Genomic DNA, 20,732 nt, shown 5'->3' on the forward strand with positions numbered 1-20,732 from the left:
ACCTAATTGTCCTAAGGAGTCTGGTTGTCTGCATTGTACAAGGTCGCCTGCTAAATTTTCTTATCACTGCAAGCGTATCTGAGTACCAGATTCCGTACTTTAAAGCAATGTAACTCTACAAAAACAACAGTTTTATTTCCACAAGAGAGACTGCTGTAAGAAAGCCCAGATGGGCACCACTTTTATCACCACAGCATTCTGTATGTCCCTATCTTCTCGGGACTTCACAGGAGGTGCGTTACTGAGAAAAATGTCAGCCTCTCTTATCTTTGCCATTCCTGTAGGCCCTAAATCAAAGTCCCAGAGAATCACTCGCTAACGTTACCAATCAATAAATGCCCTGTGAAGAGCTAGGAAGTAATATTTGGAAAAAAATTCTCAGGCAGCCGCCCGTCCCTGCAAAGGGCAGCCTCAGCTTCCGCAAGGCGTCTCTGCAGCGCCCCAGGGTGCACCCCCATGCAGCCCCGTAGGGCCACAAGCCGAGAACATCCCCCCGCCAGCAGGACTCCATTCCCCACAAGCCCCCGCTCCGCCATCCCCTGCAGTGTGCGAGGAGCCCATTGGCTCCGCTGAAAAACCTATCGCCTACCGCCTCCTTGCGCGGGGCTGGCAACGGCCGTACACAGAGCGCGGGCGCCCGAGGCGGCCCCAGGCACCCCTCAGCACCCTCGGCTCGGCCGCGCCATGAACCTGGGGTAAGGAGCGGGAGCGGGGCCCTCCTCATGGCCGCCTGTGGGGACCGCCTCCGCCCGGGGCGCTGCTGGCGGTCCCCGCGAAGCCCCGAGCCGAGCCGAGCCCCGTACCGTCCCGTCCCTCAGGGCCCTGGAAGAGGCCCCGGGCCTGGCCCTGTCCCTCAGGGCCCTCAGCCGGCCGGAAGACCCGCGAGCCTGCCGCAGCCCGCTGGCAGTCTCGGGCACCTTCGCCGTGTTAATTGGAACGGTGCTCAGTAGAAAGCTACGAGCGCCTGGGGTTTTCAATGAAAGGCAGCTTCAACGTAAACTTTATTTTGAGTACCCCGAGAATGAATCGGACAGATTTTCTTAATTACGTGGAAGAAGAAAAGGCGTTGGGCACTTTGTGCTCATAGCGAGGCCTTCCCATGGTTTGTTTTTTTATGTTTGTTGTGCGTGGGTTTTTTTGTTTGCTTTTTGTTTGTTTTTATAAATCCTTATGGTAGCATTTGTTCTACTTAAAACAGATTGTACTGTTATAAATTTCGAGTCAATTTAGCTTTATAAGATTTATTTATGGGGTTAATAAAAGGTAAGTAAACAGCGCTGGGTGCGCAGGGAGCCTGGGCTCCTCCAACACGCACACACATTACATCAGACAGCTGGTTTTTATGCTTCTAGGTTAATACATATTCATTATTCATTACTACTTCTAGAAAAGGCAAGGTTATTATGATTAGTTCCCGGAATCCAAACCCTCCCACTGGTGCATACGTTATCAGTCTCCAGTGGTCCCTCGGGGAGTCTCGTGCTGAAGGCTCATAGTCTTCCTCCCAGGCTTTGTCCTTGCCCTTCTCCTTTGTCCATCTTGGCCAGATACCAGGGACTTGCGTAGCGTCCCATGTAGTAAACCCCTTTGTTCTCGTATCCCCAGATATCAGAGACTCAAGGTTTACCCTTCAAGCCCTCTATTGCCATGAATTGCTAGAACATTCCTTACAGTACTATTTTGCATGGAAGCATAGTTCAAGACTTTAGAATGCAACACTTCGCAATGAACAGTACAGGAATTCACAGAAATTTTTTAGTATTTTTTCTAGAATACAGTGGCACCTTCAGTCTAAAGACATACCTTGTAATGGGCTAATCCAAACTTTCCAGTATCATTAATAAAAATGTATCCTTTTTGTGACCTGTTTTCTTTGTATTGAGGAACTGCTCACAAATATACAAAGTTGGAGACTGAAAGTCCACCTTGACCTACAGTAAATATAATGTTATAACGGACTACAGTTGTTTTTGTTATTGATGTAAAGATCTTAACCATTACCATATTACTTAATAGTTCAGACTTCTCTCTCTCTCTCTCTTTCTTTCTTTCTCTCTCTCTCTTTCTCCTTTTGCAGAGATGGACTGAAGCTTGAAACTGAAGTGTTGGATGGAAAGCCTAGGCTAATTTTGGCTTCTTATGGTATTTTTTCAGTCATTTATCTGAAGTAATTTTTAAAGCTTCTTAAACTTCTAAGCAATATGAACTACAGCTTTATTGAAATATTCAGATTAGGAAGAATATTTGTCCAATGCTATTACGTGGCCCTCTTAACCAACTTGCCACTGGTCTAGGTTGATACTGAACATCTGAGTAGTCTGTCCACAAGTGAACAGCTGCCAAATTGTCTCGACAGTTTAGAGCTTGTCTGCCTTCATAAAATGTTAAGTACTATTGTATATAGACTGTCATAACTAGAGAACACCTGCAACTTAGTAGCACTTATTAACAAGAAAAAAGCAGCTTAGTAACTCCCTTCTTAATTTAAAATTCTATTATACCATGCTTTTGAATTTAAAGTAGTTTTAGTATCTGGCAACTGAAGTTTATCATTTTCAATGAGTTGTTTATTTAGGCCAGATCTCATTGCTACCACACTAAAAAAACTCTCATATGTTAATAATTAAACTTTATTAAAATCTAGGTTATTTTTTTATCAAACATAAACATTTATCAAATCTATACAAGCATAAAACCATTTTCTCTAACTGATGGCATTCAGGGTACAGGAATTCTCCATTTAATGCCCTCCAAATTATATTCCACTTTTTGCTGTCGAATGAGACATTATGAGAGTCAACAAGCAATACATCTACTGGAGACAAAACTTTGCCACACCTCTGAAACAGCAGCGCTACAGCTTTCACTTACCTCAAACGTAGCTCACATCATTTATGGAACATTCACTGACCCTATTCAGAGGTCTCTGAGATTAAAGCCTTGCCTTGGACTCTGAGCTAGCCTCAAAGAAGCAGTCTTCTCCAGGAATTAACAAGTTACCTTTACACAGCACTTCCTTAAATTAAACTGTTTCAATATTCAAACTGGGTGAATGAACCTAGTGAAGAAACGCAGTCCCAAAACACTCTTTATTATGGAAAATGTGAGATGGTTCACAATTTAATGCATGGCTCTCCGGGAGAGATTTAGCATACTCCCAAGTTTTAAAATGTTCATCTAAATGGAAGACTATTAATAGGGTGTTTTGCAGACAGTCTGAACAGTTAGTATTCTCCAATGCAAAAGAAATACAGGAGCTACCAGTGCAAAATGTATGACAACCACTGTCAGAGCAATGATTGCATAGTGCAGCTGAAGCAGCCTTCACAGATTTGTTCCACTAAAGTACCATCCCACTTGTTTTCTCCTTTTCCCTTACCCATGTGTGCAAGATTTCCCATGTTGAGTATCACATTCTATTAACCAATATTATAATATTCTTTATTATTAAGTATTATATTAAACATAACATTTTTGTAACCACCAGCTCTGTGCAAAACTTGGCTTAAAATACTGAAGAGTATGTATACTTCAGGGCAGCAATATGGGGGAACAGTAAAGGGTGGTGCGATTATGAAAGTGTTGTTTCTTTAGGCTGTAAGTGATGGAGACATAACATCATGTAGTATATGGGGTTGGATGCATGGACTGTACTGGAAAAATGCGACACAGAAAGCAAACCAAAAAAATAAAAATAAACAAACAATTAAAAATAAGCCATAAACCTCTGGGCTCTCTGGGAAGAAGAACAAGTAGCAGGGGAATATCAGACTTGTACAGTAGTTCTATAGACAACTGAAGATAGATACTGAAATATATCCAGATGGGTTTTTTGTTTTGTTTTCCAACATACTTTTGAAGTGTGTATTCTGATTTATTTTTTTTTTTTAAAGTAAAATAATAGAGGCAGATGTTACAGGGAAAGTACTTGCCCCACCTTACAAAATAGCAGATGACTATAATAGTTTGTGAATTTCTTAAGATCTCTTTTTCAGGAAGTTGCTGTTAAACACTGCTCTCATATATTTGTGTTTGTTTCCCAAAAGATAAATCAAGGCTTTCAGTGAAGGTAAGTAAAAAATTACTTCTCAATTACTTCATACATTATACTCTTCAATTTGTTAACAGACATTTGAAAACACAGTTGAAGTGTCTCAGTGTTTGTAATCAGTTATGTTTATGAAAATGGATTTCTCAGGTTCACATCATACAATATCCTGAGTTGAAATGGACCCACAGGGATCATTGAGTCCAACTCCTGGCTGAGCCACCTAAAAATTAGACCCTATGGCTGGCAGTGTTATCCAGACAGTTCTTGAACTCCAGCAGCTCAGTGCTGTGACCACTGCCCTGGAGAGCCTGTTCAGTGCCTGACCACCCTTTCAGTGTAGAACCTTTTCCTATATCCAATCTGAATTTAAAAAGAGTTCAACAACAACAACATCATCAACACATGGTTGAATTTTAAGTTATATGACTACTTTTACCTTTGCAAAATGCTTTAGTTTGCCAATCAGGAAGTCACCCAAATTGGAACTTTCAGAAACCCCAAAGGGATTCTGGTAAATATGATCTGAAATGTGTTTTAGTCCCAGTGTAGTTGTATAGGTTGTCCCTGTCTTAGTAAACTGGAATGCAGTGAGTGAGCAGGGGAACCAGAGCAAGCCTGTACTTGTGAGATAAATACGAGCGTGTATCAGGAAGCCTGGAAAGGGTAATGTTATTACAGAACGGAAGAGTCAAGACTGAAATAGTTGTGGCTGTTTCATGAAGACATATACCTGTTCAAAGCCATGCTTCAGAAATACCAAAGAAGAATGAAGGAATATTCATGGATTCTTTTAAATGTTATGGTGCGTCAAGTAATTTTTCATGTCATCTTTATATATTCAAATTTAGGTGCTGTATCCTCATTTAAGGTATTCCTAGCACTCAAAGATATTTCACTAGTTTAAACATAGTTTATAGTGATGGAACAGAAAGGAAAAATGACTCTCTTACCTGTTGCTTAAATGTTTTTGTTTGGTACTTCTGAGAATTTATTTCCTTAGCTTATTAAATATCTGGTGAAGTTTTTACTTTTTTTTTTTTTTTTTTAAACAGATGGGCAATAAAGGCAGAGTCCCTAAACAGGCATTGAGAATAAGGCATACTGGACATATTCTGAGGTCAACACAGAATGCCTGTATCAAGCAGGAAAACTTAGCAAAACCAAGGACTGAATCAAGCTTATCAATGACAAAAGGTGAAAAAATGCAAGTAACTAGACCTTCTTCAAATGAAGCCACAGATAGAGATCACTCTTTGATTTTTCAAAGAGATAACACAAACAGGAAGACTGATTCAGAGAATCTTGATGTTAAAAAAAGTAAGCAGAGACATCAAAATCCACATATACATGTATCAGCTGAAGACCTAGGAAATTTGGTGTGTTTAACACAAGAACAGCTTCAACAGATTTTGATGACTGTAGAAGAAGGAACTAGAAGCATCTTTGAGACTCATAATGAAAAGCAAGAGGAAACGGGTAAGGTGCCTCCTGCTGTAAAAGTACAGTTTCCATACAGATAGTTGAAGTTTGTTTCATGGAAATGGAACTAAACGTGAAAGTTTAATTTTGAATTCATAATTTAAGTTTATTTGCATGCTGCAGAGATGTTACTCCATTGGTCTCTGACAACATACTATTTGCTACTATAGATATGAAATTATGAAATTGCCTGTTACTGTTTAGGAACCAAACATGTTAATGCTAACAGTAAAAATTAGGAATTGCTTGATAGTATTCTGATATTTTGCAGAGTAAGAAAGCAAGCAACTGCCAACATTTTGTGCTGAAATTAAGTATTTTACATTGAGGAAAAAGATACATAGTGGAATGGCACTGTACCATTACCATTATAAGTTTGAAAATAAAAAAAATCAACACACAGAGTTAGAACTTTCTGGTTGTATGAAGATTTTAGGTATTGCTATGCATCTTAAGAGCAGCAGTGACATTTTCCTCTGTCCCCAAGATATACATGCATCTTTTTGCCTAGCTGTAATACTACTGTTGAGTATTACTTGTTTTGCAGTCCTTATAGTGCCACGTGTGAAAACTATTGTGCATGTTCTTGTATTACATCTTTACTTCTGTTTGTAGACCTATGAAAGAAGTCAGCTCTTTGTCACCACAAACAAGACACACTGAAATTAAGTAATTACAAAATAGAAATTACTTTTACTGAGTAAAAAAGTCTGAGCTGTTTGTCAAGTAGAAGCATTTATTATAAGTCTAGCATTCAAAAAATACCCTGTGAAGTTTTAACTTACATGCCTTAAACATGCAAGCAGAGCTAAAAACCATTCTATTAAAGAATGTCAAGTTTGCAAGTTTCTTGTTTTTGAAGTAGTAAATATTGAGAAGTATTTAGTGGGCACACATGCTTTATTTACTTACGTGTAGATATATATATGTAAAAAAATGTAAATATATATATTTACATTAAAATGCGTTTGTATTCTACTGCAGCAGAGTCATCAGAGGAAAACACAAGCTTTTTGGAGAAATGCTACAATGAAGTTTCATCTGTTCCAGATGAAGTTAATTCTAACTCAAGCAGGAAACAAGAGTCATATCTGCAACAAGGACAGAAAGTTACGTATGTACATCTGTGTTATTGTCTACAAAAAAGTGTCCCCATTAATGATTAATATTGTTAATCTTCTTATTAAAGTAAGAATTAATATTCTTAATCACAGTAAGAATATATATAAAGGTAATTTTTAAATTAGTATTCAAAATTTAACAGATAAGCTTTTTTGTTATTATTTTTCTTCTATCCTCCTCTAGAAAGGAGTCATGGAAACCAGCTGACATGTTTACTACCTTGGGTGAAAGAGAAGGGGAGAAAGCCTTATTAGAATTTAAAAAGACACGATGGAAGAAAGAATTAGGTAATTATAATACAGACTATTTATATTTGATCAGTTTAATATGCTCAGGATGCCAAGAAACCTTGCATTCCTTATGCTTTTATAGATTTACTTGTATCAATGCAATTGCTACAAATTTGGAAGTTACGTACTTTTGTTCGTCTCTACAAAAGATTGACATTTATGAGTTTCAAAAAAAATCTGTGTAAAGAAAAATCTGTAACATATTGTGTGCTTCTGAACAAAATATTCTTGTAAACAAGTACATTTGTTTATACTTCATATTGTAGGAGTTACTGGCTACTGATTTGGTCACATTCTTTCACTCTGATAGCCATTATCATTAACAAACGAGTTTGTTTATTTTAAGGTAAAAGTGTTGCCTTATCTACCATTGTGACTGAATACTGGTTGCAATCTGACCTTGAAATAGTTTGCAGCCTTGCCTTATGCCTAACCAAAGGGAATCTGCAGCAAATTGAGAGTGTTTAACACAATAAAAAAGCTTAATTTGCCACAGGCTTTACATGATTGATATACAGGAGTGTTTTGTTTTCAGCTTGGATGTAGACTATTCAGTTTGATTCTGCACTGTTAGTAGTTTGCATTTAGTATTACTAACCCAGTGCAGCTATAGAGTAATCTTAGATTATTAGTATTAATAAAAAATGAGAGAATTGATTTTTTAATTATTATTATTTCTCTTAGTTTTCCCTCTCCTTCTCAGTTATTCTTAATCTTTCAGTGTTTGTAGTCTTCTCAGAGATTCCTGTTACCTCCACATCTCTGGGCAGAGACTCAGCAGCCATCCTCTTTAAGAGCAAAATCACCTTTAAAGTGATAGCTCACACAGTAGTGACTTCATCTAGCAGCCCTTCTTACAAACAAAACTGTAGAGCTTGTAGAGCCGGTGTGCCTTTTTAATTATTTATTTTAATAAATGCATCTACCTGCCTGTATTAGGAATTCTCACCAGTTTTGTGCACTTCCCTCCCCACCCTTCCTCCTGAAGATGAACAGGTAGCACTAAAGAAGAAGTTGAAAGAAACTTTAGAAGAAGAGGTGGGTTGTTTCTGGGCAAAATCTGGCAATGAAAAAACACATACTGAGAAGATGGGAACAGCTAACCCAGATAAGGTAAAGCTATCAGTAGAAACACTGAAGAACACAGTTTCCACTGCACTGTTCTGGAACTGTTCAATTTTTAATTCATACAAGATTTTCTTTTTTGTACGGATCCAGCAGTAACTGGTAGCAAAATCAAATATCAATGATTAGTTTAAGCTCTCTGAAGTGCTGTCAACTCCCTATATCAAACTTACCTGTTGCTCCAATTTGTTTTACAAATTAATATATTTATATCATGAACAACCTGTTTCTGTCTTTCCACATTGATTACTAACTAAAAGGTATGAATCTTTTCCAGCTCTGTTTTGAGGAATAATCTCAATGGTTATATAGTTATTTGCATTGTTCATTAGCTCTGCTTACAGAATAATAAGCATAGCCTTTTGACTTTTATTCTAAATTCTTTCAGAAAGTCAACTGTCACTTTGAGAATGCTGTGTCAGATAAACGCATTCTCAGGGGAGACTGCCTCTACAGTGAAATTGATTGCTTTCAGACAGGATAGCTTTGTATCTGCTGTCAGTTATTATAGTAAAAGCAAGTGTCTTTTGTGGCATACTCAGCATTGCTAGAAAGTGTTATCACCTTGCCCCCATAAGAGCTTGTACATAACATGTACAAACACACTGTACTCAATACATATTAATAGTTGCTACAAGTAATAGATTGGCATTTATCTTATTTCAGGAAGCTGTGCCACAGGAACAACCTTCAAAGCATGAGCAACAGAAGAAGTGGCTTGAAGAGCTGGACAAACAGAAGGAAGAAGCTAAGCTACGAAAAACAGAAGAAAAACTGAATTTATCAAAGGTATCTGTGGTTTAGAGGTACTTTTTGGAATAAGAGAAGTTTTTATTTCAACTTTTGTTCTAAGAAATAAGAGATAAAATCTTAGATCTAATGAACTAGCGACAAAGATGTAATCGAATGCAGCACATCCAGTTTTTCAATCATAAACTCAAGAGAGCTGCCTAATTAGCCAATAGCTGTTCCAGTATTTTGGTGGCAGAAAACTGTGTGTCTAGTTTGATGAGAACAGTGGTATTACCTCCAACTCCTCCCCCCTCCTGACACATTGTAGTTTGAAAGCACCAGGGGCTGGAAGGTTTTGTAGAGACAATAGCCAGACACTGTGCAAAAAGAAAATTCCTGTAGACTACCAAAGAAGATGAGAAGAAAAAGGAGGAAAGTTAAAGACAATCACAGTGTGTCACAGTGGTGTTCACATCTTGTTTCTGGAAATACTACTTTAAGACATACATATGCACACATGTACACATTAATGAAGCTTTTTAAACATTTCTACTCCAAAAAGGATCGAAGAAAGTAGCCCTTTTTTATTCTTCAGTTTTTTCGGTCTGTTGAACAAAGGATCTCAAAGGAAAACTGTGGCCAATATAACTGCTTTGCAGGTCAGATATGTGGAGACTTAATACCCTTGACTGGTTTGGGCAAGATGTCTCACACCCCTTCAGGTTCTTTATATGGAAGAAGACTTACTTCCTTTACTGTTATTATTTCTATCTTACTACTGATTTTAAGTTAAGTGAAACATTCTGTGTTCTTATACGGACCAATATTGACATGCTCTTCTAAAGTCTCTTGTCTTTTGAAATGAAGAAACACTGTACTATAGCTAGAATCCAGATTTCCAAATTGCTGTGTGTAGCTTTAACCCAGGATCAAACAATCCTCTTGCTATGTATCAGGTATATTCACTATTCTCAGTATTATTAGTGAACAAGAATCCCAGTTACCAAAACTTGCCTGATATGAGCATTCATAACCTACAAACTTCTGTATTAAAAGGCTGCAGCTTTTACTTTGAACTAAAGCATTTAATACAGCAATTACACAATCTCTGCACAGAAACTCATCATTTCAGTTCCGTAGTTCATAATGCTAGAAGAGAGCTTTCCTAACCACCTCCAAAAAAACCCACCTTCTTGCTAAGGTTGGTCACGTTCTTACAGGTGACACCACTTTGCAAACTGAGCTTTATGTTATGAAAGCAACACAGCTGTGAAAGGTCCCAGCATTAGCTGCCTCATTTTTTTAATTTGATAGCTGTGCCCTGGGGAGATGGATGTAGTTACCCAAGTTACAGTAATCTCACTTCTAGCCCCTTTTGAAAGAAAGCTACATGTACTTAATCTTGTTTACTTCAGCATCTTATTTTCAGGTCTTGTGTCACACTCTCAGCCTTTCTACATATTTCACTACAGATTTACATAAGAATAAAATAGATTTTTTTAACTGCTCTTGTGTGGTTCCACATTAATGTGCTCAAAGGAAAGGCAAAACTTAGGAAACAGGAGAAAGAATTATTTGGATTCTTATTATTATTTGGACTAAGTGTTTCTTGTGTCTTTTTAAATAGGTATAAAACTTTGCTTAAAGAAGGTGGCTTTTTGTTCAAGGAAGTGACTCGCAGAAAGCTTTAAGTGGATTACGTTAGTTTGTTTTCTGCAGAATGCAAAATTTGAGGGAGCTGTTCTCCAGGCCTTCCAGAGAAACAAATCTTTTATTGAAAAGAAAAAAACAATTTCAGTACCTACAGCAAAAACAAAGGTCCCTTAGGTAAAAATCTTCTATTAATGAAATATTAAAATATTCAGTTCCCATCATGATGCCAAAAAAATAAGCTCAGGTGGTACAGAATGTAGACTTAAAAAGCCAATATGCTACCTCTAAAGAAGTTTCAGGTACTTTGCTAGGATTCTTGTGTTTAATTGAAAATGACGGATGGCGTGGGTGGAAAATAATGCTTATTTTACAATGGGCCTGTCAAGCTGAAAACAGGAAGAGTAACATCTCTGCCCAATGCACAGTAATTCTGCTATTGTCCACCATTAAAGTAGAGGCGGTAAATGTGGGCCGGTGTAAAACATGCCACTTGTTCATGTTATCAGGGAGAGAATATATAGATTTTCAGATGTTCCTGTTGTACAAAATACGTATTGTCTAACTCTTTTGTTAACCATGCTTTATAGAAACAATGTAATTGAGCACATTTCCATTTTTTGTTGCTTCATATTTATTTAGGCTGAAGAGCATGACAGATGGGCAATGCATTTTGATTCTTTAAAGAACCACCTTAATGCTAATGCACAACACCCTTTAAATGGAATGTACAAAAAGCAGCCTGAAAGTCTTTGCCTGTCACCTGACCCTAAGGAGCTGACTGCTTTTGTTCACCCTTTTTCACCTGCAGCTTTAGGCAACCTCATGCCCTCAAAGGTGGAAAATGCAGAAAAAGTTGCTAAAAGCAGTGCTTTGGATCACAGTCAGAAAGTCAGGTGAGTGAGCTTTGAAAGGGTAATCATCTTCCCAGCTAATTCATTTCTGTCACCTCCTCAGAAATTAAAAAAAGTGCTTGAATAAGATCCTTTAAAGCTGATCATTAGATCTGTCTCATCTAGCTTTTGCTTTTTTTTCAGAATTACATGTTGTTTCACCTTTGCGAGACACAAGTGCCGCTGTTGTTCATGAATAAAATTTACTGCAAGGTTACTTTCTTCCTTACTCATTACAATGAACTGTATTAATTAATGCGATGTGATAACCTCGATATGAAAATATTACTTGAAATCTAACTGAGACTTCTAATTAAGAAAGGCTTTAGACTTTCCGTTTTATGATTAAAAACATATACACATTTTCTTGTTTGTAGTTTCCTTCGTTCAATGACAGCTCTCCTGGATCCTGCACAGATTGAAGAGCGAGACAGACGGCGACAGAAACAGTTAGAACATCAGGTAGATTTCTGTTTTAAAGATTAATGACATTGTAATGAGTGGATGAAATGTAGTTTTGTCATATGAATAAAGCATGACATTTAATAATAGTGAGGCAGTTGACTCTCATTCTTCAGATCATGTTTACAATTGTTTAACATTATTCCTCTCAGAGTCTACAGTTTTTTAATATTTGTACGGAGTTGATTGCATTTCTGTGACAGAATTCTCACCTCAGAAAGACACAACACAAACTTTAGAGCTCTAATAGGTTTTGTGCACATTTTTTTTAGTCTCCACTGTCATCAGGAGTACTGATATTTGCATATACCCCTTCCATGAATTTTGAAATTTTATCTACTTTACTGCTGCCATTCCCATTACTTTTTGCACTCTTAACTGAACATAAATCTTCATGAAGATGTCTATAGCACAATGTAAATAAATCTTAGTGTAAATGTAATGATTCTATCTGCTCAAACTGTTGTTCTTGCTAGATCAAAGTATATTAGATAAAAATCAGACCACTATTTCTTCACAAGCAATGTACAAAACAATTTTTGAAGATAGAAAAAGAGATTTGTTTATCTTTGCACATTTTGTCTTCAAACTGCTTTGCTGGGCTGGTCGTTCTAAAAAAATGGGAAGGCAACTACATATCTTTTGAGAAATTAGAACAAAAAAAGTGTTTGAAATACTTTTTCGTTAAGAATGAACTGTTAGTTATTTTCTCTAGTAATATCACACAAACTAATAAATTGTCTTGAATAAATTGTCTCTCTTTTAATGCTTCCAAATCCAAACATTATACACATACATGGAAGTATATGAGTAAATAGATTGTAATATCTTCAATTTTATACCTTTTAATTCTACTTTTTATGATATTACCAGAAAGCAATAATGGCTCAGGTAGAAGAAAAGCGGAAGAAGAAACAACTGGAGGAAGAGAAGAGAAAATGGGAAGAACACGAGGAAGAACAGCGCCTAGCACGAGAAAAAGAACTGATACAAAAACAGTTTGAAGAAGATATGCTTAAACAAAAACAAAAAGAGGTGGTTTTCTGTATTTTGCTTAATGCAGATAAATGGACATTTTTTACTGATTTATCTGTATGTACTAAACTTAGAAGCTATGAATAGAGGGAAGACTATGTTTTGATTATTCTAGTATATTACTTTGATATATTATTTTTAAGTAGAGTAAAAGATGACAGGATATATTTTGAAACTGTGCAAGGGATTTTGCCACATCTCCACTAACATGACCATAACTGCTCTAAAGCATGAACAAAAGTCCTTCAGAGTTTCAAAATGATAAACAGACTTCTGCCTACCAAATTCAGAGTCTGTAATAATACTATTTTTTGAGGAAAACAGTTCCTCACCTTCAAAATGGTACTGCCTCCTCATTTTGAAAATGAAAACTACCTGAAATTTCTACATTTGAAACCAAAATCTGTTTCCTCAATTAATATAGTACAATATAGGTTTAAGGCAAGTTTTTTTTTTTGGACAAGGGCCTTTTCAGAAAGATGAATGAATAATAACTGGCAAAAATGCACTTGTGGTTTTAAATAATGTAGAAAAATACATTTTAAACATAAATTTTAAATTAAAAAAATACCACAAAGTCTGCGATCCAATTATTGTTGTTGATAAGTTGATGCTTTTAAGATGGTTCAGTATCATGAACTTTATCTAACTGGATGTGCTTTTACTCTGGATTAAAGAGTTTCCAGAATATAATTTGGAAAAATTGTTTAAAAAGTTGTTGATGTTCTAGAACTTTCACCTCTGTAACTATTGCTGAACTTTCAAGCTTGTTTCATTTAAAAATTAAACTGAAAGTAACATTTTGACCTTTGGTGTACACAAATTTGACATTTTTATATATTCTTAACCTCTTACAGAAGAATCTGTAGAAGGTTAAAGCCATACTCTTCTTTTGGCACAGTAGCAGCTATAAGTGTTAGCAGAATTCTGCGATGTCATAAAACAGACTGTTTTCAAAAGCATAGCCTCCTCAAGAACCTGCAGAAATACGGATGCTTGATTTCTCTGCATTTTCTGGAGGGAAAGGTATAGAATCTGCGCATAGATGCTAGAAGAAACTGCTAAAAATTAGGAAAAGTCATATTTCTATGTAATCGCTCAGCTCCTTCCAAACATGTCATGCTATCAGTTTTGCTTTCACTGGCAAATGCAATGGAATTGGGGTATGAGATGGTAGTATCAGTTTGGATAGGAGTTGTTCCTTGGCCCAGTCATCTTGAACCCACCGGGTCTAAAAATATAAGCCTCAGATTTAGGGATGTTCTGCCTTTGTTAGGCAGCTTTCTACTGCCTCCTTTCTGTGGAAATAGGAGGAAGGATTCTTATTTTTATTTGGGCTTTTATTTCATTAAACCACATTGATGATAGATAGCTGAAATCAGATGACATTTATGAAAGGATTAATTTATCAGAAAGGAGTTAAATATCCAAATAAGTAAGAGGATCCAAATAAGTAAGAGGATCTAGATGCTGGCTTTTTAATGCTTGGATTGAATACCTTTCATCAGCACAGCAGAATGCAGAGCTTCTGAATTTACCATTAAAAACTTAAATGTTAGGTATTGTGTCTACTCAACTAGTTCTTGTTGTTTTTTGTTTTTTTGGTTTTTTTTGTTTTGTTTTAAATGCTTTACTCAAAAAAAGAATGTATGTTGACATGATTTCTGTAAACGTTGGGGTTTATATGGAGGTTAAATAATCCTATTTTATTCTCAAATGATCACTTTTTTTTTTTTCTAAAGGAACTTGTGACTCTTAAAACAAATGAGATCTATCACACAATGCAGAAAGCTCAAGAATTAGCACAGAGATTAAAACAAGAACAGCGTATTCAAGATTTGGCTCAGAAGGGACATGACATTTCAAAACTTAAGAAGAATCTTGGTGGCAAGTACCAATCTTTTCATATTCAGTTTGCTTGTTCCTGTGGTGTTTGCACACGAGGTGCCAGTGTTCTTTCTTTGTCAGTCTGCTTTTGTAATAAGGCTCCTTTGACTCAGGAATCAAATTCCATTTCAGTTTATTTAAAGAGCCTTCAAAACAATGTCGTTGTTAACTAATACTATGAGTACTGTATTTTAGTATATTACTATTATTATATAACTTCAAATGCTACATTGCATACAGGAAGAAATATAAGGCTGTCACCAGGAAGGCATATGGAATATTCAGACCTATAAATGGTCAACTTGATTTTCAGTGAAACAGGCGGAGTATTCAGATCTGAATCATAGTTCTCAACCTTTTGCTTTGTGTTCTAAGCAACAATAGTTCGATAACCTGATAGCATAGCTTAAATGGAATATATGTTGCTACATTTTTAAAAAAAAAGCTACATTAAAAAAAAAGCCTTGATTCTTTTTAGGTGACACTGAATTGGAAAATTGTAATACTGACACTTCATATCAACGTCATAACTTTTCTGATGACATTAGCAGTAATATTGATCGGCAGACTTCTCGGAAAGACACCGCTGTACAGACAGGTACACAGCCCTTCCACTTAATTACCCTGGTGTACCGAAATACAGGCAGTGGAACAGCATATTGGTGTAACTTAGCAACGGGGCCAAATCACTGTCATTCAGAATGGAATAAAGCTAGCAAGAAATACTTGGACAGACACAGGCATATTAGAATATTACCATATATCACTGTATTCTAAATAAACAATATGCCTATATAGTTGTTACCTGCCAATTACAAAGTCAAATCAGCCAGTCTGAAGTATGGTGTTGGCTTAGTCATGGTTACAAGCCCTGCAGGACTAAATTTATTAAGGCATTTAGTTATATATTTTAGTAATTTTCAGTGTGAATATTCACAGGCTTATATAACATGCTTTGGTATCAAGCTGGGATAAATCCTTGAAGATGCTGACAGAAATACTGTCATAATCCTGGAATTAGAAAACTAGACTAATTGGAAAATGAAAGGTTATATTCAACCGTTTAGAAAAGCTTTTTATAATTCTTCCTAAATATCCAGACAAAATTGTGGGTCTATGTAGATGGAATACCTGCTGGTCTTTATCTTGATTATGTATCACACTATTAAAACAAACAAACAAAAGAAAAAATAAGTATGATTCTATGTCTATTATTCTATGAACTTAGTATACATTCATTCATGTTGTAGGTGAGGCCTCAATGAGTAGATTGAATGGAAATATACCTTGTATATTTACCTTGTATATTTACCTTGGAAATTTACCTTGTATTTAGAAAATTATTAGCTTTTTAACACTTGAGAAGAGAAAGCTTTAATTTATTTGTATTTGCATAAGCAAAAATTAATAATTTTGGTTTTGATAATGCTGGTAGAAATTTTACTAGAAATTCAGAGCATTTACAAAGTAATTGATATTTTTGTATATGCCAATTAGTAAAGAAAGAGGCTGGATTTTCAGTAATTTAAAAATTGAACAAAATATTTCCATTGGAAGACAAAGATTAGGAAAGTAAGTTTCTGATAGTAGCACTCTGATTATGACCAAACCATCAGCATTCTAAAGTACTAAACAGGAGCTGTATTTTGCTCTTAACCAGTGGGTACCAGGGATAAAACTGAATTTGGCATTTTAAGATAATATAGTTTCATTTTACTTACAGTTTAACTTTGCAGTGACTTGATTTTGTTCTCTAATCTTTTTTTTTCTCCTTACTCAAATTGCTTGTATTGATCTTATATTTTTCCACATCAAAAAGGATAAAAATCACCATAAAACTGTAGCAACTGGTTTTTGAATAAAATCAGCAATGGTAGATTGATGTGCAGACGACATTCAAACAAGTTATTTGAATAACTTATACTTGAAGTTAAAATACATTTTTTTTTAGATGACTGTAATACTTCAGCATGTATTGATTCAGTTGAGGGAAGAACTATGTGTTGTGGATCACCTGATATTTCCACAGAATATAAGGAAACCTCCAACAGCAACAAATATCAGAAAGAAATGCAGTATACAGATAAAAATAAAATTTCAGGACAAGAGAATGGTGGCATCTACAGTGAGCTATACGAACAATATGCAAGAAAAGAAAGACAAGTTAAATCATCAGAAAAAAATACTAAAAGACCTGACTGGAACATAAACAAGCCTGGGAAAAGATATATTCCAGCATCAGAAAGATACCCTAAACAGCTACAAAAACAGAGGGAAGCAAACAAAGTGAGACGGCAAATGGAGCTGCTTCAGCTGGTAGAAAGAAATACCCCTAGGAATCTCTGCCCAAAAAACAGATCTCCTTCACCTCACGAAGAAATGAACATGAAGAATAAGAGACATAGGATCAGAAAGGTAACTACATTTTCTCTAGCACAAATGATGAGTATTTTTAAGACTTACTTCACTCAGTTCTGCCTGGATGTAACTCAAGCTCTGAGAATTTTCACCTACCCTTTGCGTAAAGAACAGTACTACAGCAGTGTTTTGTTTACTTTGTGTTTCTGTTATGATCAGAACATCTTGATTTTTGTCATTTATTGTTGTTTCATTCTGCCAAAGCATGTATTTGATATAGTTTATTATTGTTTCATTATGTAAAAAGGGAGCTGGATTGAAAGTAGTATGTGGGATGAAATGGTATCACTGACTTGAGCATTTCTGTCCATTGTGTAGTGGTGCTGGTTAATAGATCAGGAGTACCTGTCCAGTTCTTATTTCTGCAAAGAATCCGTGCTACTGAGGATGTACTCTAATGTCATAAAAATGTATACTTCTTAGCGGAGTTGGGTTTTTTTCTTCCCCATTTGCAGTAAGCATGTGTAGCATGTGGCTGGGAAAAAACAATTCTCATATAACAAACAATTCTCATATAAAAAACAATTCTCATATAAAGAAATACTATAAAATATATTCCTGCCTGCTCTCTCTCTCTCTGTATGTATGTATACATACATAAACACCTACATTTCTCTCACCTGCCAGTAGAAAAAATGCTGGTGTTGAAAAGGTGTCCACCTTAATATTGTTTAGTCATTTGCTTATTATGGCTACATACACATATTTTAGAAGCTGTGGGTAAAAAAAAAAAAATAAAAAAAAAAAAAAAGGTTTGTGAAATTACATAGCTAGATAGCTGTTCACATAGGTGCCTTTGAAGATTTATTCATCTGTTAAACCAAGTTTGTTGGTTTTTAATTAGATTAATAGTAAATCATATGATTAACGGTAAATAAGTTTTGCATGTATGTTATTGAAAGCTAAATTTTCAAAAATTCCTTTCCTGAAAAAAGGGCTAATGAATTTTAAGCAGATTTTTAAGACAGTTAAGCTGTGCGTGATACCATAAGAAGAATTTTAATTTAATTAGAAAACTTCTACTGACTGTATATAACAATAGGACCTTTCCTTTATTAATCATTGCTTTGGGCTAAACTTTTCAGGAATTTCAGAACAAACTTGTTTTGAGAAATTACTGTGTTTAGTATAAAAATATGGAGGGTTTTTATTTTACTTTTGACTTTCTTGGTTTTCTCCTAGGAAGAACAATTACATAAGAATAATTTGAATGAAGAAAGGTATGTCAATACTCTGCCTTAATGCAAAGTATAAATATATAGATAGTAAAATATGCATGCTTTTCTTTCCGGATTTTAACTGTTTTAAATAATTTACATGCAACTAGTTTTCTACTATTAAAAGTACAGAAGAGAAGACAAAACAAGCTAGTTGTAAACAATAAATAGCTAGTATAAAGGCAAAGTAACAGAGCAGAAGTGCAGTCCTCTGAGCGTTTTTGTCTACTTTTTAAGAAACTTAATCATATTACTTTTGTATTTTTTATATGTTAACTGAAATTGTTTCATACAGGTCTGACTCACCTGTTCCAGCAGTTAAGAACAGGTTACACGAAGTACAACAAAAACAGACACATACTTCTAATTTCCTGGTGCACAACAACAATAGTAGAAGAGAGAAAAATATCAAGACAGATGCACAGCAGAGGAGCTCCCCTCCCCTAGTTACAGAAGCTGGAAGACCTCCGTCTTCACAGTTCATTCCGTATGTTCGAACAAATGAAGTGTATTATCTTGATCCAGAAGCACCAGTGACTAGACCTTCAACACATGACCCACAATATCAACAGTTGAATGGTACTGAAATGTATTATGATCTGATTCATGTAGAAGAGATGTTGGAGTGATTTAGTTCAACGTACTACATGTTGTTCAATTTGATATCTGTTTTTCACTGAATTCTGCTGTAACCCATGTTTGTCAGAGCACTGTACAGAATGCCTATACAACCAAATTTATACTTTGTATTAAAAAAAAAAAAAGCAAAAAAAAATTAATTCTTTTATCTGTCCTTTTCTGTTTGTTTGTTTATCTTTACTGAACTACAGTTGCACTTCTCTGGCATTACTACGTACAGATTTTGGTCTTAGGAACCTAAGTTGTATTTGACTTAAAGTGATCACAACCTAATAGCAACCAAAACCTGATTTTCACAAGCTGTGAAAATCTAGTACAAAATTAGAACAAAATGTATAGGAGTATTGTTAACTGATTTGATATGTATTTATTTTTAGATTCTTACCAAACACCACGACAGATTTTTAGCTCTGATCACACTAGAGATCCTCTTCTAAATCCTGATGTAGTTAAAATCAGAGAGAGACAACAAGCAATTCTCAAGGGACTGTCAGAATTACGCCAGGTAAGCAAAAAGTCATTGATAAACATGTGTGTCTACATACCGAAGTCAAAATGAACATTGCAAACTATTACATAGTCATAAGTCATAGTCATTTTTAATTCATTTTTTTTTCTATCCTATAAGTTTTGGGCCTGGACCTCTACCTTTCCTCATTAATTTTGCTTTAGTTAATGCATTACTTCCATCCTTGGACTCTTAAGGACTATGAACTATGTAGTCCTTAGATTCACTATGATAAGGTGGAATACCTGAGAAAACTTGAAAACAAGAGGAATAACTTTATTACTGTCCAGGTATTGATATAGGATTACCTATAGTAAAAATGTTTCAATATCAAAGGGAAAAAAGGACAGTATTTTAACAGAACATTCAAACCTTTGTTATATGACTGGTAAGCCACTCATGCCAGAGTTACGTAGATGGCACAGAAAGTTAGAGGGGTGGTAATCAAGTATCAGGCGTGGAATATTCCAATCTGTAAATATTATGTGTGAAAATCCTTATAAAATCTTTCCGAGTTAGCTGTGTTTTTGCTAATGTTTAAAATTCAGGATTTGTCAAATCAGTCAGGTGTTGTGAGTAAAAAGAAAATGTAATTTGGTGTAATAACACAGGCAACCAGAGGCAAAAGCCTTTTGCCTGTCTATGTTTGTATACATTGTTCAATTTGTAGTAAGTCACCGGTAACTATTAGGTCTTCAGGATTGCCCAAGTGTTTTTGAACAAGGCAAGACTGTCTTTAAGTCTTGCTACACATTGCAGTAGATTAAAGAAGCACAAAGGTTATAGTTGGTAACTGTGAAGTTATGTATTTTTCTGTTTGGAGTCAGAATACCAAAAAAAGGATACTGTCAAGCTTCAAGTTATTAAAACATGAGTGAATTTGATACTCAACCTGCTAGCAGTGAACTGTGGTCCAGAGTAGGTTCAAACCGCAGGCCTGGACAATCACAAGAAGAGTTTTCTTTCATGCTTCTAAATGGTCTGATAGAGGACTGCAAGACAAAAAAGAAAATTTTTCTTTAGGTTTGCAATTCTTCCTTGAGGACTATTAAAGATATGTATGTATTGGTATCATCCTTTTTTTGAATGACTGCATAGTGATACTAGTGACTTTATTATTAGATTGTTAGATCTAATTAGATTGTTTTGTGATTAGATTGTTTATTATTAGAATATTAGATTGTGACTTTTATTAGATTTTTTTTATTAGATTAGTGACATTTA

At 35.5% G+C, this 20,732-nt stretch overlaps 2 protein-coding genes across 13 annotated transcripts in view; one reads left to right on the forward strand and one right to left on the reverse strand.

The window, feature by feature from the left end:
- The first annotated feature begins 557 nt into the window (after window positions 1–557).
- The window catches only part of CCDC66 (coiled-coil domain containing 66), a 40,853-nt gene continuing 20,678 nt past the window's right edge, over window positions 558–20,732 (forward strand). For 4 of the 10 annotated variants that reach the window (XM_027467572.3, XM_072044342.1, XM_027467573.3 and 1 more), the window contains exons 1-17: window positions 559–695; window positions 2,078–2,142; window positions 4,047–4,069; window positions 5,104–5,527; window positions 6,515–6,644; window positions 6,836–6,939; window positions 7,931–8,055; window positions 8,734–8,856; window positions 11,092–11,345; window positions 11,720–11,804; window positions 12,678–12,839; window positions 14,582–14,726; window positions 15,205–15,324; window positions 16,678–17,141; window positions 18,327–18,364; window positions 18,657–18,940; window positions 19,378–19,505. In XM_027467572.3, the coding sequence (XP_027323373.1) occupies window positions 685–695; window positions 2,078–2,142; window positions 4,047–4,069; window positions 5,104–5,527; window positions 6,515–6,644; window positions 6,836–6,939; window positions 7,931–8,055; window positions 8,734–8,856; window positions 11,092–11,345; window positions 11,720–11,804; window positions 12,678–12,839; window positions 14,582–14,726; window positions 15,205–15,324; window positions 16,678–17,141; window positions 18,327–18,364; window positions 18,657–18,940; window positions 19,378–19,505 (2,685 nt within the window). In that variant the 5' untranslated portion in view covers window positions 559–684. The other 6 variants (XM_072044343.1, XM_038185931.2, XM_038185932.2 and 3 more) reach the window with 6 other exon arrangements.
- The window catches only part of TASOR (transcription activation suppressor), a 36,852-nt gene continuing 35,233 nt past the window's right edge, over window positions 19,114–20,732 (reverse strand). For all 3 annotated transcript variants that reach the window (XR_011812513.1, XM_072044341.1, XM_027467562.3), the window contains one exon: window positions 19,114–20,500. Coding sequence is in view for 1 of the 3 variants with exons in the window: in XM_027467562.3 (XP_027323363.1) it covers window positions 20,481–20,500 (20 nt within the window). In the remaining 2 variants the exon portion in view is untranslated. The remainder of the gene's footprint in view (window positions 20,501–20,732) is intronic.

Source organism: Anas platyrhynchos, chromosome 13, assembly GCF_047663525.1.
Source record: "Anas platyrhynchos isolate ZD024472 breed Pekin duck chromosome 13, IASCAAS_PekinDuck_T2T, whole genome shotgun sequence".
NCBI lineage: Eukaryota > Metazoa > Chordata > Aves > Anseriformes > Anatidae > Anas > Anas platyrhynchos.